Source organism: Tiliqua scincoides, chromosome 4, assembly GCF_035046505.1.
Source record: "Tiliqua scincoides isolate rTilSci1 chromosome 4, rTilSci1.hap2, whole genome shotgun sequence".
NCBI lineage: Eukaryota > Metazoa > Chordata > Lepidosauria > Squamata > Scincidae > Tiliqua > Tiliqua scincoides.
The window spans coordinates 107466883-107485091 of NC_089824.1; the positions used below are offsets into that span (position 1 = coordinate 107466883).

At 45.9% G+C, this 18209-nt stretch overlaps 1 protein-coding gene and 1 long non-coding RNA gene across 3 annotated transcripts in view; one reads left to right on the forward strand and one right to left on the reverse strand.

The window, feature by feature from the left end:
- LOC136649455 (flavin-containing monooxygenase 5-like) overlaps positions 1-14025 on the forward strand; it is a 61276-nt gene extending 47251 nt beyond the window's left edge. For both annotated transcript variants that reach the window (XM_066626086.1, XM_066626085.1), the window contains exons 6-9: positions 2353-2552; positions 7062-7414; positions 9999-10071; positions 12517-14025. In XM_066626086.1, the coding sequence (XP_066482183.1) occupies positions 2353-2552; positions 7062-7414; positions 9999-10071; positions 12517-12865 (975 nt within the window). In that variant the 3' untranslated portion in view covers positions 12866-14025. The remainder of the gene's footprint in view (positions 1-2352; positions 2553-7061; positions 7415-9998; positions 10072-12516) is intronic.
- LOC136649458 (uncharacterized) lies at positions 1210-18197 on the reverse strand. Its single transcript, XR_010794399.1, has 4 exons — positions 17967-18197; positions 2888-3058; positions 2176-2248; positions 1210-1663 (listed from the first exon to the last, which is right to left on the reverse strand). It is a non-coding gene; the product is annotated as an uncharacterized lncRNA (long non-coding RNA).
- Positions 18198-18209: the final 12 nt, after the last annotated feature.

Genomic DNA, 18209 nt, shown 5'->3' on the forward strand with positions numbered 1-18209 from the left:
AGAATAGATGGGTGAGTGGGAAAGATGGGAAGCCCGATACTATCCAATGCCAGCACCAGTGGTGCCTGCCCAGCAAAACTGAGCCCAAGTGTCCCTAAAAACCAGGGAGCCACAGAGGTACGGGTGCCAGCAATGCTACTGCACCCAACACACATACAGCGCCATCCCATCCATGCCCACACTCATGAAGGCCCCACAGGGAACAGTGGAGCCCCCGTTGAATGGAGTGTTGCAAGGGGCAGCCAATGGTGGCAGTGCCAGGCAGCCCACCCCAGTTGCCAGCACCATCAGTCCCAGCCCAGCAGCCCCACCCAAGGGGACATGTTCAGGAAGGTTCTGATAATGCCATATGTGGCAAGGCCACCAACACATGGTGCCACTCCAGACACCCCTGGCCATTAGCTCCAGTGCATGCCAGCCCAGGACCAAGCTCCTCAATAGTCCATGGGGCTCACATCCTGGTCGGCATCCATCGGAGTGTGTCCTCATGGAGTGGGATGGGCTGTGCATCCAAGTAGACATGCACTAGAGCATGTGTTCAGCACTGCAGCAGACCCCAGATTGCACAAACCGCCTCTGCCCACACCCCCAGGCAACTGCTGATGCTGGCCACAGCCTCCCACAGCTCTGCAGCACGCATTGTCACCCCTATGCCATGGTAAGCTGCACATGGGATTCATGGGATGTGAGGAAGGGAGATGAGGAGGGGGAAGACGCAAGGAACGCATGGCACAATGTTAAAACACCAGCACCCTGTCTGTGGGCATTCCCTCACAGTCGGGGGTTGTAAACTCCATGAGCAGGCTACCGCCGTGGAGCAGCATGCCCCTGGGCTGAAGTTGGCTTTGCAGCAGGCTCTCCACAGCCTGCATGTGGCCAGCCTCGACCCATGCCTGCTTAGTGCATCCCCATGACCCACAATATCTCTGGAGAGCTGTAGAGTAGGAAATGGGCCTCAGGTACATGGCCAGGTTGGGTGGATGCTGGGCTGCCCCTGCGCTCATCTGTTGCTGCCCTCACCAGTCCCCTAGCCCATCAGCTTGCTCATCAGCTGGCAGGAGGGGCGAATCATTGGCTGGCAGGACAGCCAGCCCTACAGGTAGACCTGGCAGCTGGCACTGCTGGAGTGGGGTGGGTCTGTGGCTGGGTGGCCAGATGGGCTGATAACCCTAGTGCCTCTTTTTGATGTTCTTTTCTTTTCCAGAGACATTTTGCAGTAAACATATTTTACTGAGACTTTGAAAATAAAAATTTACAGAAGTTTAAACTGCTTCCAACATAGGCTAACAATGGTTTCTGCGGGCAGGGGGCGCTCAGTGGTGTACAGGGGATGGGATTGGTCAGGGCTCTGAGTGACAATCCTCAGGGACAAACAAGGACAACCCCCAGTTTGGCCGTGATGGCCAGCAGGCTGGCCTGGGTGGCGACAATTAGACCCAGCAGTTGATTCTGCATTGCCTGGGCAACCGCCTGGGCAAGCATGGTTCTGCCACACCAGGGGTAAAATGACCTGGCAGTGGGCCTGAAGGGTCCTGAGCATAGCATGGGCATTCCCTTCCAGGAGGAGCAGATAGTCCTTGACGACCGTGTTCTGGTCCAGGACTGCCTGCCTGTCTCTGCAGGACCCGTAACCACGAGAGGAGATGGGGAGCCAGTGCTGAACCTGTGGAACAGAGAAGGGACATGGGTTAGTGCAGTGTCCTCATCCCGATGCCTGGTACCCTAGCAACCAGCTGCTAGCTGGGACCTTAGCCAGCCAGGCTACTGATGGGCCTGGCCATGCTCTAGGAAGCTGCCTGGGCAAGGACCCCAGTCCAAGCACAGGTGGAGGCAGTGGGCACTTAAAGTGGCACTGGGTGCGTCTTCTCTATCTCAGCTCCTGCAGCTGCTGGCAGTGCTGGTTCAGCATTGACTCCCACCGCAGCTCCACTGCTGCTGCTAGAGATTGTGTGGGCATTTCTGCAGCCCCTCTCTCGGACCATCGCTCCTCTTCCTCCTCTTCAGTCTCCTTGGGAGATGGGGGACCCAACCCCTGGCTGGGACAGTTCCTCCTCCTCTAAGTATATTATATTACAAGGCTGGAAATAGGTATAGGAGTTGAAGCACCAGATTTACATGATTTCCATACTTGCCCATTATGGACAATTTGTACCCACCTTCCTATATTGACCTCACCTGGGTCAATACCCAGTCCAGTGCTGCTTTGCAGACATTGCATCTATCTGACCGGCGATGAATATTGCAGGTCCTGGGAAAAGAAAGTGGTAGGTAGGACAAGGAATATCATTTGAGAAACACAAATTCCCCCTGGGTTTATTCAAATAATGATGCTTCTTTCCATACTTTGCCCAGGTCTTCCTCAGCACTCGTCGAGGGGCATGGATATTAAATCGTGTCAGTGATAATGGCTATCCCGGAGATATCGCACTCATCACCCGATTTAAACAGTTTCAGAAGCAGTTCTTCACCTTATCCTTGACAAATGTTTGGATGGAGAATAAACTGAATTTCAGATTTAACCATTCACATTATGGTTTGAAGCCTAAACACAGGTACGATGCAGCATTGCACTACTGATGCGAAGGTTTGGTGGGCCTCAGTAAGTCCTCTGGAGGTGCCACAAAGGCACGTCCAGTTTTCATAAAAACATGTGCGGTCTCTGTGGGCCTCAGAACACCCCCAGACACAACCGGAGAATATCTCTAGTCGTGTCTGGAGGTCGACCAACCTGCAGGTTTCAATTTCGGGTGGGGGGGATGAGATCTGGGAATGGATCCCTGTGGATACTGAGGTCCAACTGTACTGCTTTGTACCTGGCATTCAGTCAACTGTTAATAATAACAACAAAAGAAAATAGCATAACATTTATGAAACAATCAGTATTTACTTTGAACCTCCAGAGTTCCTCAGTATCTTCACTGGTCTCAGAATACATGGGCTTGAGACCCTCCTCCAAACAGCGTTTGATGTTGCAAAGTCCACTGGAGTCAGCACCTTTAATTGTCACTCTCTTCTGTGCCATGGTCTGATTCCCAAGATCAGTCATGTCAGAGCTAGCCTAGAGTATAAAGGGAGTTTATTCTTCAAGACTTCTGAAGAATCAGTCAGTCAATCAAACCCAAAACATCTCCTTGGCTTTGCTTTTCAAGCACCACCCAGCTTAGCTCCTGTTTGGTTCTGTTTCATTGCTGCTGCAGTAGTGATGATCACATTACAACAGATACAGCTCTAACATGTTTAGCTATCTACAAATTCAAAAAGAGAAACCAGAATTCCAACTTCAGATTTGGGATCTGGACCATCAAGTAGTATCTCTTCTTCCAGTGTAGTAGATGACACATTGTGGATTGATCCCCACAAGCTTGTTCATCACCTCAGGTTGATGGGATGAGGTTGGGGCTGTGTCTCCACATCCAAAATGTCATGGTCCTGAACTGATTCAAATAAGTGAGATGCCACATGTCTGAGAATCCCTCTTTGTGCATATGTGGAACAGAGAGCAGGAAACTGGTAACTCAGAGGTAAACTGCATGTTACAGGCACATACATACGTGACCCTGATTTCTGCTTCTACAGAAAAGCAGCTTTTAGAGGAGGTTAGACGGAGTACACAATCTGCAAGGGGTGTCTAACTCTACCCCACTTGCTTCTTTTCCAATGCAACTTCCCCTAAACTGCTTTCTTCACCTGCCCATGGCGATCATCAATGATCCTGTATCCCAGCATCTAATAATAATAATTTTAAAAGTTATTAACAGGCTGGGAGGGAGAAGTACTAGATACTTTTAGGTATCCTACTTTTAGGTAAGAGACGTACTTCTGTAGTACAAAAAAGAGGACGATATTAGGTAAGGCAAAAAATAACAGAAGAGGAACCATTCTTTTAGCTGTGGGTAGCATGGTAGAATGGATAGATTTTTTCCAATAGGAGAAAAATGAAGTACAGTCAATTCTTATTAACTACTGGGGTGAGGTTCCTGAAAAATCCTGTGGTTACAGAAACCATGGTTATGGAATCACTATCTTTTGGGGAAAATGGGAGTAATTTCCTGTGGACTCTCCTTGCTATACAACAAGTCCTCAGTTAAAGTCATTTTGCTATAAAGTTGATGAGGAAAGAATATGTGGAATATATACATGCTGTAGAAACATAGAAACTCTTGTGTATGCATATCAATTAGCCTTCAGTAAATCTGGTTTCATTACAAGTCATTTAGTTTAAGCCATTTCTGCCCAACATTGCATATACACAACAGGGATTGAATGTGTACACCTGCGGGCTGGGCAGAAACGGGTTACATTTGCAGTTTCCAAGAATCAGGGATGGAAACTCGAGTCAAGTGACTTGAGTCTGAGTTGAAAAAGTACATTTTTTGCTGACTCATCAGAACTTGAGTCTTGCATGTGAATGACTTGGGCAGTTATTTGAGTTTTTTTGTGGATGACTCAAGTCCTATGAAGCAACCCGCATTTACTTTGCATTGTATCATGGTCTCTGCCTGATGCAATCCCCCTGTTCTAATTTAGTTATTTTCTAAATATATCAGTGGAGATTTGAACCTGCAGCTGCCTTAATCCACTAGATTATTAAAAGCCTTTAGACTTTACAGAGGGTACCATTTTTTGTACTACCTGGTCCAGGAGTTATTAGGTCAAAGGACTGACACCCTGCCAAAGAAGAGGTGACTGTAAAGGCCTCATGAGACCAGCTCTTCACATTTCTACCATGAGAACAACAGAAGCCATGAGAACTGTACAAATAGCCTACCAGAAATGCACAAATAGCCTACCAGAATTTTTTTTTTGGGGGGGGCGCATGTCCATGAAGGGTGCAGAGAGACCACATATATGGTGACATAGGTTTTTCAGGATCTGGCCTCAGACAAAAAGACAAAATTATAGCTAGACACCCCCCAAGTTTACCCCCCCCCCCACTTATCCAAGGTCATAGAAAATTCCATGATTTTTGCTCAAAACCTCCCCTCGACTTATCTGTGAGATCAACTTGTCTGTGAGATGCTCAGGTATCTATGGTATTAGTGAAGAAAAGCAGAAATCTTCCCACCACCTCCCCACTGCCAAGAAAGGCTACAGACCAGGTGGAAGGTATAGAATTAGAAAATGATTAACAGCCCGGTCTTAACCTGCACTGGAACAGGCAGGCCAGCTGGCCTGCCCCATATCCAGTGTGGGGTTGGGGCTGCCTGTGGCTCAGCCTGTGGCAAGGGGAACTTATTCCCTTACTCCTGTTCAGTGGTGTCACTAGGGTTCACGTCACCCCCCATGCAGTGGGCAGGGCAATACCCCAGGTGGTGGGCGTGGTGATGTACCATCACTCCACCCCCACTGGTTTTTTGGCTGTACCTTTTGATAGAACAAAGATAGGATACATTCTGCATGAAATTACACATTGATTGATATACAACATAATGATATTATTCCTCCAAACTGTTATTACAGTGATTTTGGTCTCTAGTGGTGTCACATACCCCCCCCCAAGGGTGTCAACTTACTAACACTTTATTGCAGCAGTTCTCAAACTTTTAGCACTGGGACCCACTTTTTAGAATGACAATCTGTCCAAGACCCACCAGAAGTGATGTCATGGTGGAAGTGACATCATCAGGCAAATTAGAATAAATAAGTATAAATAATTAAAGTAAAACAAATAATTAAATAAGCAGAAGCCAGCCCTGGTCCACCAAATGAATTTCCTCTGTAGCCTGCCTGCAATAATACCCCCCCTTCAAGACCAGTAAGGTTTTTAGCCCTACCCAGTGCCCAGTTCAATTTAAGAACTTCTGTTTAAACCAGATCACTGTCAGGATCCACCTGGCTTTGCAAGCCTCAAAAAGGTTCACCTTATCAGCTGAAGCCTCTGTTTTGATCCTTTTTAGGGGGGGGGGGGAGGCTGCCTTCTAGAGCATGTTTAGCTTCAGGTGCATAGGATCAGGACCATTCTGGTAGCCTTGCACTCTCCTTCACCTGATCTTCCACACCAGCCAAGGCACGTTTGCTTACTTGTGAGTAAACATGACCATGAGGCTTAGTTTCACTTTCCATAGGGCTCAATACATTCATCTGCGTGGAGGGAAGGACTTCCTTCTAAGGTGTTTTTGGAGGCTGCATTCATTGGATCAGGACCATTCTGGTGTCATTAGTTTCCTCTCAGCCTACCCTTTCCAGTGGACTAAGGCTAGTTCACTTACTTGCGAGTAAATGCGCGATAAGGCTCACTTTCTATAGGGATCCATGCATTTTTTGTTCTTTGGTTTTTTAGCCATAACGTTTGTTAGAAAGGAGATATTTCACTCTGGTTTTTTGCATTGCATTCCACTCAAAATTCCACATCCAACGGTATATAATATGATGGGGTTACTCCTAACCACCATGATTTTAGCGTGTCACCCCCCCAGTGTGCGTCACCCCCCCGTGTCCGTCACCCGGTGCGGCCCGCACCCCCCTAGCGATGCCACTGCCCCTGTTAACACGGCAGCAACCCCAATGGGGCTACTGAGATCTGTGCCACCTAAAGAGGTGGCGCACAGGCCCGCCCTCCACGAACTTGTGTGCCGGTCTGACTCAGCCAGTGTGGACTTATCTCTGTAACAGCTCAGTGGGGCCCAAGTCAGCCTCTAGAGGCCAGCACACATCCATGTGCCGGCATTCCTCCTTACGGTACTTTCACAACATCTCCGGGCTGGTCCAAAGAACTTGTGCCAGTCCAAGGGCCACTTTGGATTGTGCCCTAAATTATCATGCTGTACACAAAACTGGAAATGCAAGATAGAGGGAGAGAGGCACAAGGTGCCATATGAGCATATGTCCTGATGGAAGCAACTAAATACTTACTGCAAAGTTCACAAGAACCTGGGCATAGATAGAGAAATAAAGAACAAGACATTGAGAACTCTGAGAAAGCAGAGGAGTTTCTTCCAGGTTGTCAAAATGTCTGAGTTTTCAGTCAGATTCTAAAAAGGGAGAGAGACCAAGGCATCAATTCTACTGGTTTGATTGCACAGTTGTCATTTGTTTTTGTTTTATCTTTTTACATCTTCTAGGTTTTTCAGCCAGCATCCAACTGTCAATGATGACTTACCAAATAGAATAATTTCTGGCAGAGTGCTAGTGAAATCAAATGTCCGTGAATTTACTGAAACTGCTGCCATCTTTGAAGATGGTTCTAAAGAAGAAGACATAGATGTTGTTGTTTTTGCCACAGGATACAGATTCTCTTTTCCCTTCCTTGGGAACTGTGTTAATGTCATTGAAAATCAGATCACCTTATATAAATATATTTTCCTTCCTCATTTGGAGAAGCCCACTCTAGCTATCATTGGTCTTATCCAACCACTTGGTGCCATAATGCCTATTTCAGAACTGCAGGCTCGCTACGCTACACGTGTATTTAAGGGTAAGTGCTTTCATGTTTCTGAATATTGCTGGTGATCTATAAATCATATAATTTATGAGAAAACTTCATGAGTCAGGACTGCAAATGGGCATTGCTGGATATACTGGTATTCTGCAGCACTAGATGTATGTACATCTTCTCAACTGAGTTGCCGTGCTTGATGGAGATGGTGTCTCATTTGATAGCTCAGAACTACCAGTGGAGCAGCCTCTTTACTGATTTGGATGTCCTGTTTTTACCTGAAAGCTTAGAAATATGAGTCCAATAGAGTAAACAAGATGGAACTTGCTGTTGACACAAGTCCTTGATGACTTGTTGATCAGCTTGTGGGAGGAGCCACAATCCCTAGGTGGGAGAATTTCACACTAGCTCACTCTGGGCCCACTGTCTAGTGAGTCACACCCACAGCTGTAAGCTCACAAACCGAGATCATAAACTGGACAAACTAACAAACTCCTATGTCAAACTCCCTTGTTTTCTATTACCTTGCCTTGAAGAAAGTGTACTGGGGAGTCCAGAGATTGCTGCTGGTGTGTCTGTAGCACAAAGTAACGAGGACAACATGGAGAATGAGAGAAGTGTAGTGGTGGTCTGTAGGGTATGTGCTGTAGGGTTTGTTTACCTACTTGAAGGGGATAGTAATTACACCTGTTTCAAAGCTGAATCCCAAAGAGTTTCCTTGAGAAGAAAAGTTGAAAGATGTCAAAGGAAACCAATGTGGCCGGACAGAGAGCTTTCTGAAATGCTGAGGAGCGAGAGAAATATGTACAAGAAGTGGAGGAAGGAAGACTTAACAAAGGAAAAGCACACAGATATTGCCAGCACCTGTAGGGATGATGTCAGGAAAGCTAAAGCACAGAATAAGCTGAGGTTGGTGAGGGATACCAGACACCACAAAAATAGTGGGGTTTTTGGTTATGTCTGAAAGATGAGAAAGGTCAAGAAAGTGATAGGCCAATTGCATGGAGAAGATGGTGAACTTGTTTTTATGTTATTACTGCAATTTATTTTGTGTTGTGAACCGTTTTGAGCACAGGGAAAGCAGTATTTAAAGTATTTTAAATAAATAAATAAATATTTGACATAGATTTGCAAATATAATTGGGGCATTAACAGCACAATTCTACTGGATGGTAACACTGGCAGAACTAGCATTCTGCTCATTCCAACAAGAGAAAAGGCAGAGCTTCTCAATTCTCATTTTACACCAACCCAACCTAACAGTAGCACCAACTAAGAACAGGGGTCATCACAGTTCAAGGTAGATAAAAGAGGTGGTAAGGGAGCACCTAGTTACTTTAAAGGAATTGGGCAGCCCAAACTTAACCTGTGCTGGCATGAGGAGGCCGGCTGACTTCATATCCAACGCAGGGTTGGGGCCGAATGTAGCTCAGCACAGGGCAAGGGGAATTCCTTCCCCTTACCCCGGGTAAAGCCACAGCAGCCCCAATGGGCTACTCAGATATGCGCCTCCTCAGGAGGTGGCACAAATCCAAACATCCCAGAGCTGCTTTGGGCTGCTTGGGACCGAGCCCCAACCTCCGCTCAATCGTGGCTCTCCCGCCACCTGCCCCTCCCCCAGCCCCAGAACTACTCCATCCCGCCCTCTGCCTGCCCTCTCCAAATCCCTGTGCTGGCCTGACTTGGCTGGCATGAGCTTACCATTGCTCTGGCCTAATGGGACTTGGGCCGGTGTCTGGAGGCCTGTGAGCCCCCCTGCTCTCCCTGTGCAATGAAAGTGCTTCATGGCACATTTGTGATACCATTGGGCTGGCACAAGAGACTTGCGTTGGCCCATCTGCCAGTATAGATTGAGCCCTTAGTCCCCAGGACTAGATGAACTACACTCCAGGGTACTGAAGGAGCTTTTAAGTATGATTTTGGAATTGCTGTCTGTAATCTTTAAGAACTTCTGGAGGATGGGTGAGATGCCCAAAGCTTGGGGACAAGGAAATGCCATTCCTATCTTTTAAAAAGTGAAAAAGGATGACCCAGGAAACTACATACTGGTCAGTTTGACATCAATAAATGGAAAGAACCTGAGAGTATTAAATGGAATATCTGTGGACCATTGGAAAAAAATGAGGAAAAATAAGGAAAAAACGAGCCAATATGGGTTTGTTGAGAACAGGTCATGTCAGATGGATCTCATCTCCTCCTTTGATAGATTGACTAGTCTGGTACACTGTGGGAATACCATGGACAGAGTATACCTAGATTTCAGCAAAGCGTTTAACTATGTCCATGAGTTATAGTGGATAACATTTTCAAGCAGAGGCTGGATGGCTACCAGTCAAGGATGTTCTAATCCCCTGCACTAAGCAGGGACTTGGGCTACATGACTTCCAAGTTCCTTTCCAATTCTAACATTCTGTGACATGACATAACATGTCATACACACAGAGAATTCAATTCCCAAATTTCTTGGATAAAAAGAGAATTGTAACCAATTGGAATGAAAACTTTCTGCTGTGATGATAGAACCACGGCTTTCCCAAAGCGTGCCTCTTCACTGCATTGACCACTTTTGCAATCTGACCTTAATCTGCTGCTCAAAACATTGCACTGTTGTTTTCTTTTCTAGGACTTGCAACTTTACCCACAGTGAGTGAGATGATGTCAGATATTTCCATGACAAAAGCAGCAATGCGTAAACGGTACATGGCAGGTCTAATTTGAATTATTAAATTGTATTGTGTATTCTAGAACTGCTTTTTCTTCCCTAGTGGGTTGTTGTTACTGCAGTAATTGATGAAGTGGGTAGAATGCCAGAATGAAAATGGCTTGATAAAAGCCATGATACGCAAGATGGATGAGTTCTATTAGCTATTCATTACAATATAGCAACTTGAGGGGGTACGGAACCAAAACAGTACAATTACAATCTCTGCGCATGAACTGGAGGTTGTCCATGACTTTGCGTACCTTGGCTCAACGATCTGCGACACTCTTTCTCTCGATACTGAGCTAAACAAACGCATCGGTAAAGCAGCTACCATGTTTTCCAGACTCAAAAAGAGAGTCTGGTCCAACAAGAAGCTGACAGAACATACCAAGATCCAGTCTACAGAGCTTGCGTCCTGAGTACACTTCTGTACTGCAGCGAGTCATGGACTCTCCGCTCACAACAGGAGAGGAAACTGAACACTTTCCACATGCGCTGCCTCCCGCGCATTCTCGGCATCACCTGGCAGGACAAAGTTCCTAACAACACAGTCCTGGAACATGCTGGAATCCCTAGCATGTATGCACTGCTGAAACAGAGACGCCTGCGTTGGCTCGGTCATGTCGTGAAAATGGATGATGGCCGGATCCCAAAGGATCTCCTCTATGGAGAACTCGTGCAAGGAAAGCGGCCTACAGGTAGACCACAGCTGCGATACAAGGACATCTGCAAGAGGGATCTGAAGGCCTTAGGGATGGACTTCAACAAGTGGGAAACCCTGGCCTCTGAGTGGTCCGCTTGGAGGCAGGCTGTGCAGCATGGCCTTTCCCAGTTTGAAGAGACACTTTGCCAGCAGTCTGAGGCAAAGAGGCAAAGAAGAAAGGCCCATAGCCAGGGAGACAGACCAGGGACAGACTGCACTTGCTCCCGGTGTGGAAGGGATTGTCTCTCCCGGATTGGCCTTTTCAGCCACACTAGATGCTGTGCCAGAACCACCTTTCAGAGCGCGATACCATAGTCTTTCGAGACTGAAGGTTGCCTATACAAATAGCAACTTGAGGGGGTACGGAACCAAAACAGTATATTTTTCCCTTGGCAAGTATACAATCTTCTTAAGTCAGTGAAAAAATTTTATCTTGTTGAAAATATTGCTTATGGCTGAAAGCAACAGGCATGCTGCTACTTCTGTTCTCACAGGGCTGCTGCTTTCTAACAAAAGGGGTTTGATGAAAAATTTTGAGCTGTCTTCACAGAGAGTGTTTTTTCCCTGTAGCAAAATGCAAAGAACTAAGAAAAATGTAGGTGATCCTGAAAGTATTATTACAAGCCTCCAATGTGTTTGCTTCGCTGCTAGAACATTTGCTCTCTTCACATCAGACTTACTAGAATTTTATGTATGCCTTTCGACTGATCCCATAGGCTGGAAAAAGTTGTCTAACTGGTTTTAACTCTATTATTTGCAACTCTGTGCAACTGAGAATGGTAAGGACTTGGAGCAGCCTCCAGTCATTTGTAAGTAGTTGCAAGTAGTTGTAAGGAAAGCAAGCAGACAGGCTGTGTGGGTTCTGCTGAGGATTTTTTTTAAAATTTCCCTTATTGTTTCATGGGAGATAGTGTAGCAATTTCATTAATAAGATTTTATTTAGTTTGAGTGAGGTTCAAACAACACCCCCCACGAGTGGATCCATGGCCCCCATTGAGACCTATAGATCTCTGAAGAAAGGAAGCTGCCACAATTACACTGGGAAGTAGAGACACTGCAGGTCCATCTGCTGCTACTCATATATGAAAGATTGTTATACTGTATGGTGCAAATTTGCTGGGAGTAGCCCAGGTCCTCTTTCCACAGTAGATTTAACTGATTAGTTCAACCCAATTTATGAAACTCAAACCCACACATGGCTCATAACTGTGACATGTTGGCTGTGGCTCCAGTGGCAAGGCAGCTGTTTTACTTTTTACCATTTCTTTACCAAGGATTACTAAGGAAATGGGAGTGCAAAGGAAAAAAACCCCCACCAAAAATCCACCATCTTCAGAGATGAGAAGCATGCTCAAACTACTGTTTGGGGCACCTGCAGTTTGGCAGGTAGTGCAGAACCTCTGGCTAAGTTTCATGAAGAAATATGTGACAGAAACTACAGCAAGGGAAGGAAGCTGAAGTCTAACATAACAGACAATCCCAGCTTTTAAAATGGGATTATCTCAGGGTTTGGGGTGAGGAAATGTTGAAGTACTAGGTCCAAGCTTTCCCTGTAAGGGCTATATTTACCCAAGGAATTATAATTCCGTTTTTCCTCTAAAATGGAGCTATGATAAAATTAACAACATTGGAAAAAAACTCTCAAGGAGACCTTTCTCCCCACATTTCCTTTACAATGTGTAGCAGTTTTCTCTCAAGCAGCAAGCAAAACCTATGCTTCTACTTTCTTCACAGGTATGTGAAAAGCCAACGTCACACCATCCAAGTGGATTTCATTGACTACATGGACGAACTGGCCTCTTTAATAGGCGTAAAGCCCAATGTACAGCCTCTGTTCTTCACGGATCCAAAGCTGGCCTGGGAGGTTTTCTTTGGGCCATGCACACCATACCAATACCGCCTGCAAGGTCCAGGGAAATGGGATGGAGCCAGGAAAGCTGTCCTGACCCAGCATGATAGAATCTTAAAACCATTGAAAACTAGACCCACTGGAGATGAAGACAGCTACAGTGTGCTGTTCCTTGGGCTTAAGTGGGTTGTCCTTATTGCTCTTGCTGCTATAGTTTATGGTTATTTTTTCTAAAGATTCACATTGTTCAATACCAAGATGAATAACACTAAACCTAATCTGTTGAGTTTTTCAGTGACATCTTTTAAATTTTGCATCTTTTGATATTCATTCTGTTTATGTCCACACAAAGACAAAGGATGGTGTTTGCACATATATACCCCAAATGGCTTGTGATTAATGTCGACCTGCATTGATTTAGAACCTTTTTCCTTTGAAATGGATGCCTCAGGGCTTTATTATTTGTTAAAGTGCAGCCTAGAGCAAATGTGTAACTAAGAATGACTCTGGAAATGGCACTTTGTACTGCAGTGTAAACAGCCAGATGAAATAGCAGGTCATGCACAGTTTATGTAATAAAAGTGACTCAAAGTGACTCAGCATATTCTGGCAGCCACCAGTGGTGTACAAATGGGGGGCTGGAGGGGGCTGCAGGCCCCAGGTGCCAAGCTGCAGGGGGGTGACAGAGGCTGCCTCCCAGTTTTTAAAATCTTGATATTTTTGAATAATTTCATCATGTTATCATTTGATGTGTGATTTCATGCATAATGCAATGAAACCAACCCCATTGAAATATCTCTATTCCAGTCATTTCCAAACATTTTAGCATCGGGACCCACCCCCCATACCAGCCACTCAAGCCTCTGTGGCTATAATGGTGATTGGGCAGCAGTGCCCCCCCTCCCACCCTGTAGCAGGTTGTATAATATTTGAGGCACATAGCCTCATCTCCCTGTCAGTTTTGCAAACCACCAAAATTGGGTTGTGACCCACTGGTGGGCCACAGACCCACAGTTTGGGAATCACTGCTCTAGTCTATCAAATGTTATAGCCAAAAAACCATAAAGCACAACTGCCGTATGTAACAAAAAATGGATTACACTGGGAATCCTGTAACAAAAGGGGTACATTGTAACAAAAAGTGGTTTACACTGGGATTACCACTAGCAATAAACAGCTTGTTGCAAGCATTTCAGAAAGCCAAATGTATTCTTCATAAATGTACATATGTTTCTTCTATATTACAACAAAACTGCTTTTGTATGTATGATAGACCACAAACCCACCGTATATTATCTTGATAGGTATTCCTTTCCTGTTTTGTTTTGGATTATGATCTCTAATGTCCACCACATATGTGAAACCTATTATATATGTTAAATAAAAGAAAATGTTCAGTGTCTGCGCTTCTTCTCTGGCCATTATTATTATTGTTCATTTCATATCATGACTATTACTGAAAATAATTTTGTCATGGGGAGGGTGCCAAATAACCTTTGTACACCACTGGCAGTGGCAAAACAATAAACCAACTACATGATTAAAATCTCTTAGTCCCCCTGTGCTGGTTCAATGTTCAAGCAGATAGAGCATCCCACTGCACTCCATGCAAGAACACACTCTATACTTATACATTATAGCTAAACCCCTTGTGGTCTGTTGTAATCAAATAATTTCTACTGACTCATGATCCCATTGCTGCAGCACATAGCTTTCTGGTCAGATCTGCTCCAAATAGACAGCAGCTGGGTATGCTTGCAGTCACCAAACTCTTGCAAACCTCCTGCTCATCAGCCACCTGTGAGTTCTTGCCTTCTAGTTCACAGGCAATAACTGTTCTGTCCTGGACAGACTTCTGACTCTCTTATTCAGATACAGGTCCAGCCTTGTTATACACGGATTTGACTCAACACGAATGGCCACTGCAAATGAGAAGGAATGTGCTGATCCCTGGAGAAGGGGAAAAATGCATCCCTTTAAAATCAGTTTAAAAAACTGAACAGTCCTTTAACAACAGCCTCCTTAATGAGAAAGGGGGGGCAGCTGGCTGACAATCCATCAATCCTTCTCTCTCCAGGTGACCCCTCCCTTCCCCCTGAGCACATGAAAGAAAGGTGATCACTTTGCATTGGTGAGGGGTGGGGCTGAGTGAAGGCGCCTTTGCAAAGCCCTTGGAGGACGACTGAGTGATTGTCTTCTTAATGACTCTTATCTTACATCACAAAGGTCAGCAAGGCAGTTTTTAAATCAGCAGAGCAAGGAAACTTTGTTTTTCAAATTGATTTGCTGTAGTGTGTTTTTTGCCAAACACATGAGTGCAAATAATGAGGCTCAACCTGTAGTTTCACACTTTCAAATTGGAATGTGCAGAAAAGGACATTTTCTATTTCAAAGCACCTGGATCTTCCAGAACAGAGCATCCCACTTAAAAGCAGCATCTCCATTTCCATCCACTCCCCTGTGAAGATGCAACAAGGGGGGGAAACATTCCAGGGAAAGCCCACATATGTGATACAAATCATCTGTATTCTTTAGCCAACCTTCTTTACCTCTTTGTTACCTTTGATATAGTTGATAATTCTCTACTGCTTGACTCCCATACATGACTTACACAAACGATTAGCTTGGGACGGGAGATTTTATTTATTACTTAATTTCTACCCCGCTTTATCTCCCCAAAGGGCATTCAAAGCAGCTTCCAACATAAAATCACAATAAAAAATATAAATATTGAAATATACTATGAGTCTGTGTTCCTATAGTGAATTCAGAAAGAATCAATGTACTCCAATGTACATTCTCTTTGTTTTAGTATACCCCTTTCATAGGGCAGGTTTTTAGAGCTTTAGGATGCAAGTCTCTTGCACCAGCCCGGAGGTGTGTGAACGCAAGAGTCACAAGGTTGGCACATGGACGTGCACTGAATTGGGCCCTGCTATGCTGGTGCAGGGGTGAGTTTGCACTGGCCAAGTAAAGCCAGCGTGGGGGTTTGGGGAAAGGGGTTAGGGGAGGACAAAGGCATTCTGGGGCAGGGAGTGGGCATGTGCATGGCTTGGGGCTGAATGGGGGGTGGAGTCAGGATCTGGCACTTGGTCTGGATCCTAACCCTGTTCCTGGGTGACCCGGCATAGCTCCAAGACTGTTTGGATCTGCGCCACCTCTTTATATCTGAGTAGACCCATTGTGGCTGCTGCCACATTACCTGATTCCCCTTACCCCAGGCTGAGCTGCAGGTAGCCTCAGCTCCGCACTGGATATGGCGCAGGCCAGTTGGCCTGCCTGTTCCAGCACGGGTTAGGATTGTGTTGTTAGACAGAGAGCTGGCAGACTTTTTCCAAATGTGGTGGAGATGCCATTCCATTAGAGTTTGTTCCTTTCAAATATTGGAGGTTCTCTTCCAGATAGCTAGGACTGACTTAGCAGCTCCATCGGGGCGCAGGCTCAACAGCTCGTTCCAAAACATTGTGCATTTAAATCAATTTTAAAATATAAAATCATTTTTCCTCTACAGCAGAAAAGCCTTCTGCATGTGCCTTGAAGTTCTGAATAAAACTGGTATGGCAAGTGCTAACTGAGGTTTGTTTTCCAGTTTTTTCAGTGCACGCTTATCAGAGATGGCATGTGAAGTGCGGGTGTTTGGAGGACAGCAGTTTCACAAGAAACTTGGCTGGGTTGAAATTCTGCCCAGGTTGCAGCAAACAGCCTCCTGTCACAGATGTGAAGTAAATCTGGAGCTGTCACTCTATCTGTATTTAAATTTTGACGCAAAAAAGATACAAGGCAGAACTCACACTGAAACTAATGGGAGGCGAAACCTCTTTTGCCCTCAAAGACTCTTGTTGGAGAAGCTTCAAAGAATGTATTGCAGTAGGCAGGGTGATCAGATACAATGGAGGTCAGAGTGCCTATACTTTTAGCCAGGGCTTCTCAAACTGGAACATCACAGCACTCTAGCATGTGGGCCCTGGACTCTGCCCCCTTAAGGGGCGGGGGTAGAGGGAAGGCAGCGATGCAGTCCCCAGGAAGGGGCTGCAGTGACTAGCATGCACTTACCACTCCCTGTAGCAGCCTCCCTGGGGTGTGAGGAGCCCTGTGTAGCCCTCAGCAGGGCTTCCCATGCTGTAGAAAGTGAAAGCGGAGCAATCGTGTTCCACTTCCAGTCTGCAATTGCAAACCAGAGGCGGAGTGCGGTTGCTCCGCTTTCACTTTCTGAAAGTTGGGCAGCCCTGCGGAACAGTGGCGTAGCTAATGATCGTGTAGCCCAGTGCCAAGCTCAAAATGTTGCCCGGGAAGTGATGTCACAACCAGAAGTGCCATCACGCCCGGGCTTTTTAAAAAGTGAAAATTGGGAGAAGCCCACTTCCTCTCCCCAGCAGCTCACCACCCACTTGGTCTGTTGCCTCTGCCCAGTCAGTGGCAAAGCTAAGGCATCTATCTGCTACCTGGGGTCAAAAAAGATTTGTAGCCCCCCTCAGACAAAATGAAATTTAATTAAGTAAATAAAGAGTGTGCCCCTGATTGGTTCGAGACACTGTGCTGGGATGAAGAGGGATGGTTATTCTTCCTCTGCTAAATATAAGAGGGGCACCCCTTCAAACTGCCTTTTTACTCAGTTAGCAAGGGTAACTATATTATGATACATGGAAATGAGAGCTGACTCATATTAACATCTTATTGGTTTCATGCTGAATCATGATAACATGTCATTGCAACATGTTAATAACATAATGACATGTCACTGGCTCTCAGAACCATCAATGTCATAGGTTGGTTTTGAGTTAAGAAAATCCACTTTTTGTTCCATAAGGCAGTTTTGTTTTCATTTTCTGGTTAGTTGGCCATAACTTTTGACAGCATACAGATATTCCAATGCAGTTTGTTTCATTGCATTCTGCATTAAATTACCTTTCCAGTGATATATAACATTATGGTATTATTCATACATACCAATATTTTCACAACTTTGGTCTCTAGTGTCAAGCTCAGCTTGTTGCCCCCCAAAGCTTGATGCCTGGTGAAACTACTACCCCCTGCACCCCCTTAGCTACGCCACTGCAGCAGAGGGTCGTGCAGGGCTCCCTGCACACCGGGGAGGCTGCTGCAGGGACTGGTAAGCGTATGCCAGTCCCTGCGCCCCCCCTTAGCAACGTAATCGCTGCCTTCCCCCTGTCCCCGCTCCCCCGCAAGGACTTACTCAACCTCCCGGCAAGTTTGAGAACGACTGCTTTTAAGCATTGTATAGAAGAGGGAATTTGGGCAGGGGCAACTTTTTCAGCCCCTCCTGTATGTTGAGCTGCGCCCGTCGCTATCCGGAAGGTCGTTAAGCGGCTCACACCTGTATATCTCTTTGGGGCGCCTGTTCAGATCTGGGCCCAACGTTGCTTACGCGCCACAGGGAAGCAAATGCGTACGCCCGTGGGCTGGGCAGAAGCGGGCTCCAGCGCCATGAGTGCTCGAATGGACTTCAAGCGACCGCGCGGTCCGCACCCGCCTCCCAGGCAGGCAAAAGCGAGCGAGCGAGCCTTGCAGAAGGCCGCCCGTCCCGGGGACGTTCTAAAATAGAACGTTCAGTATCTGT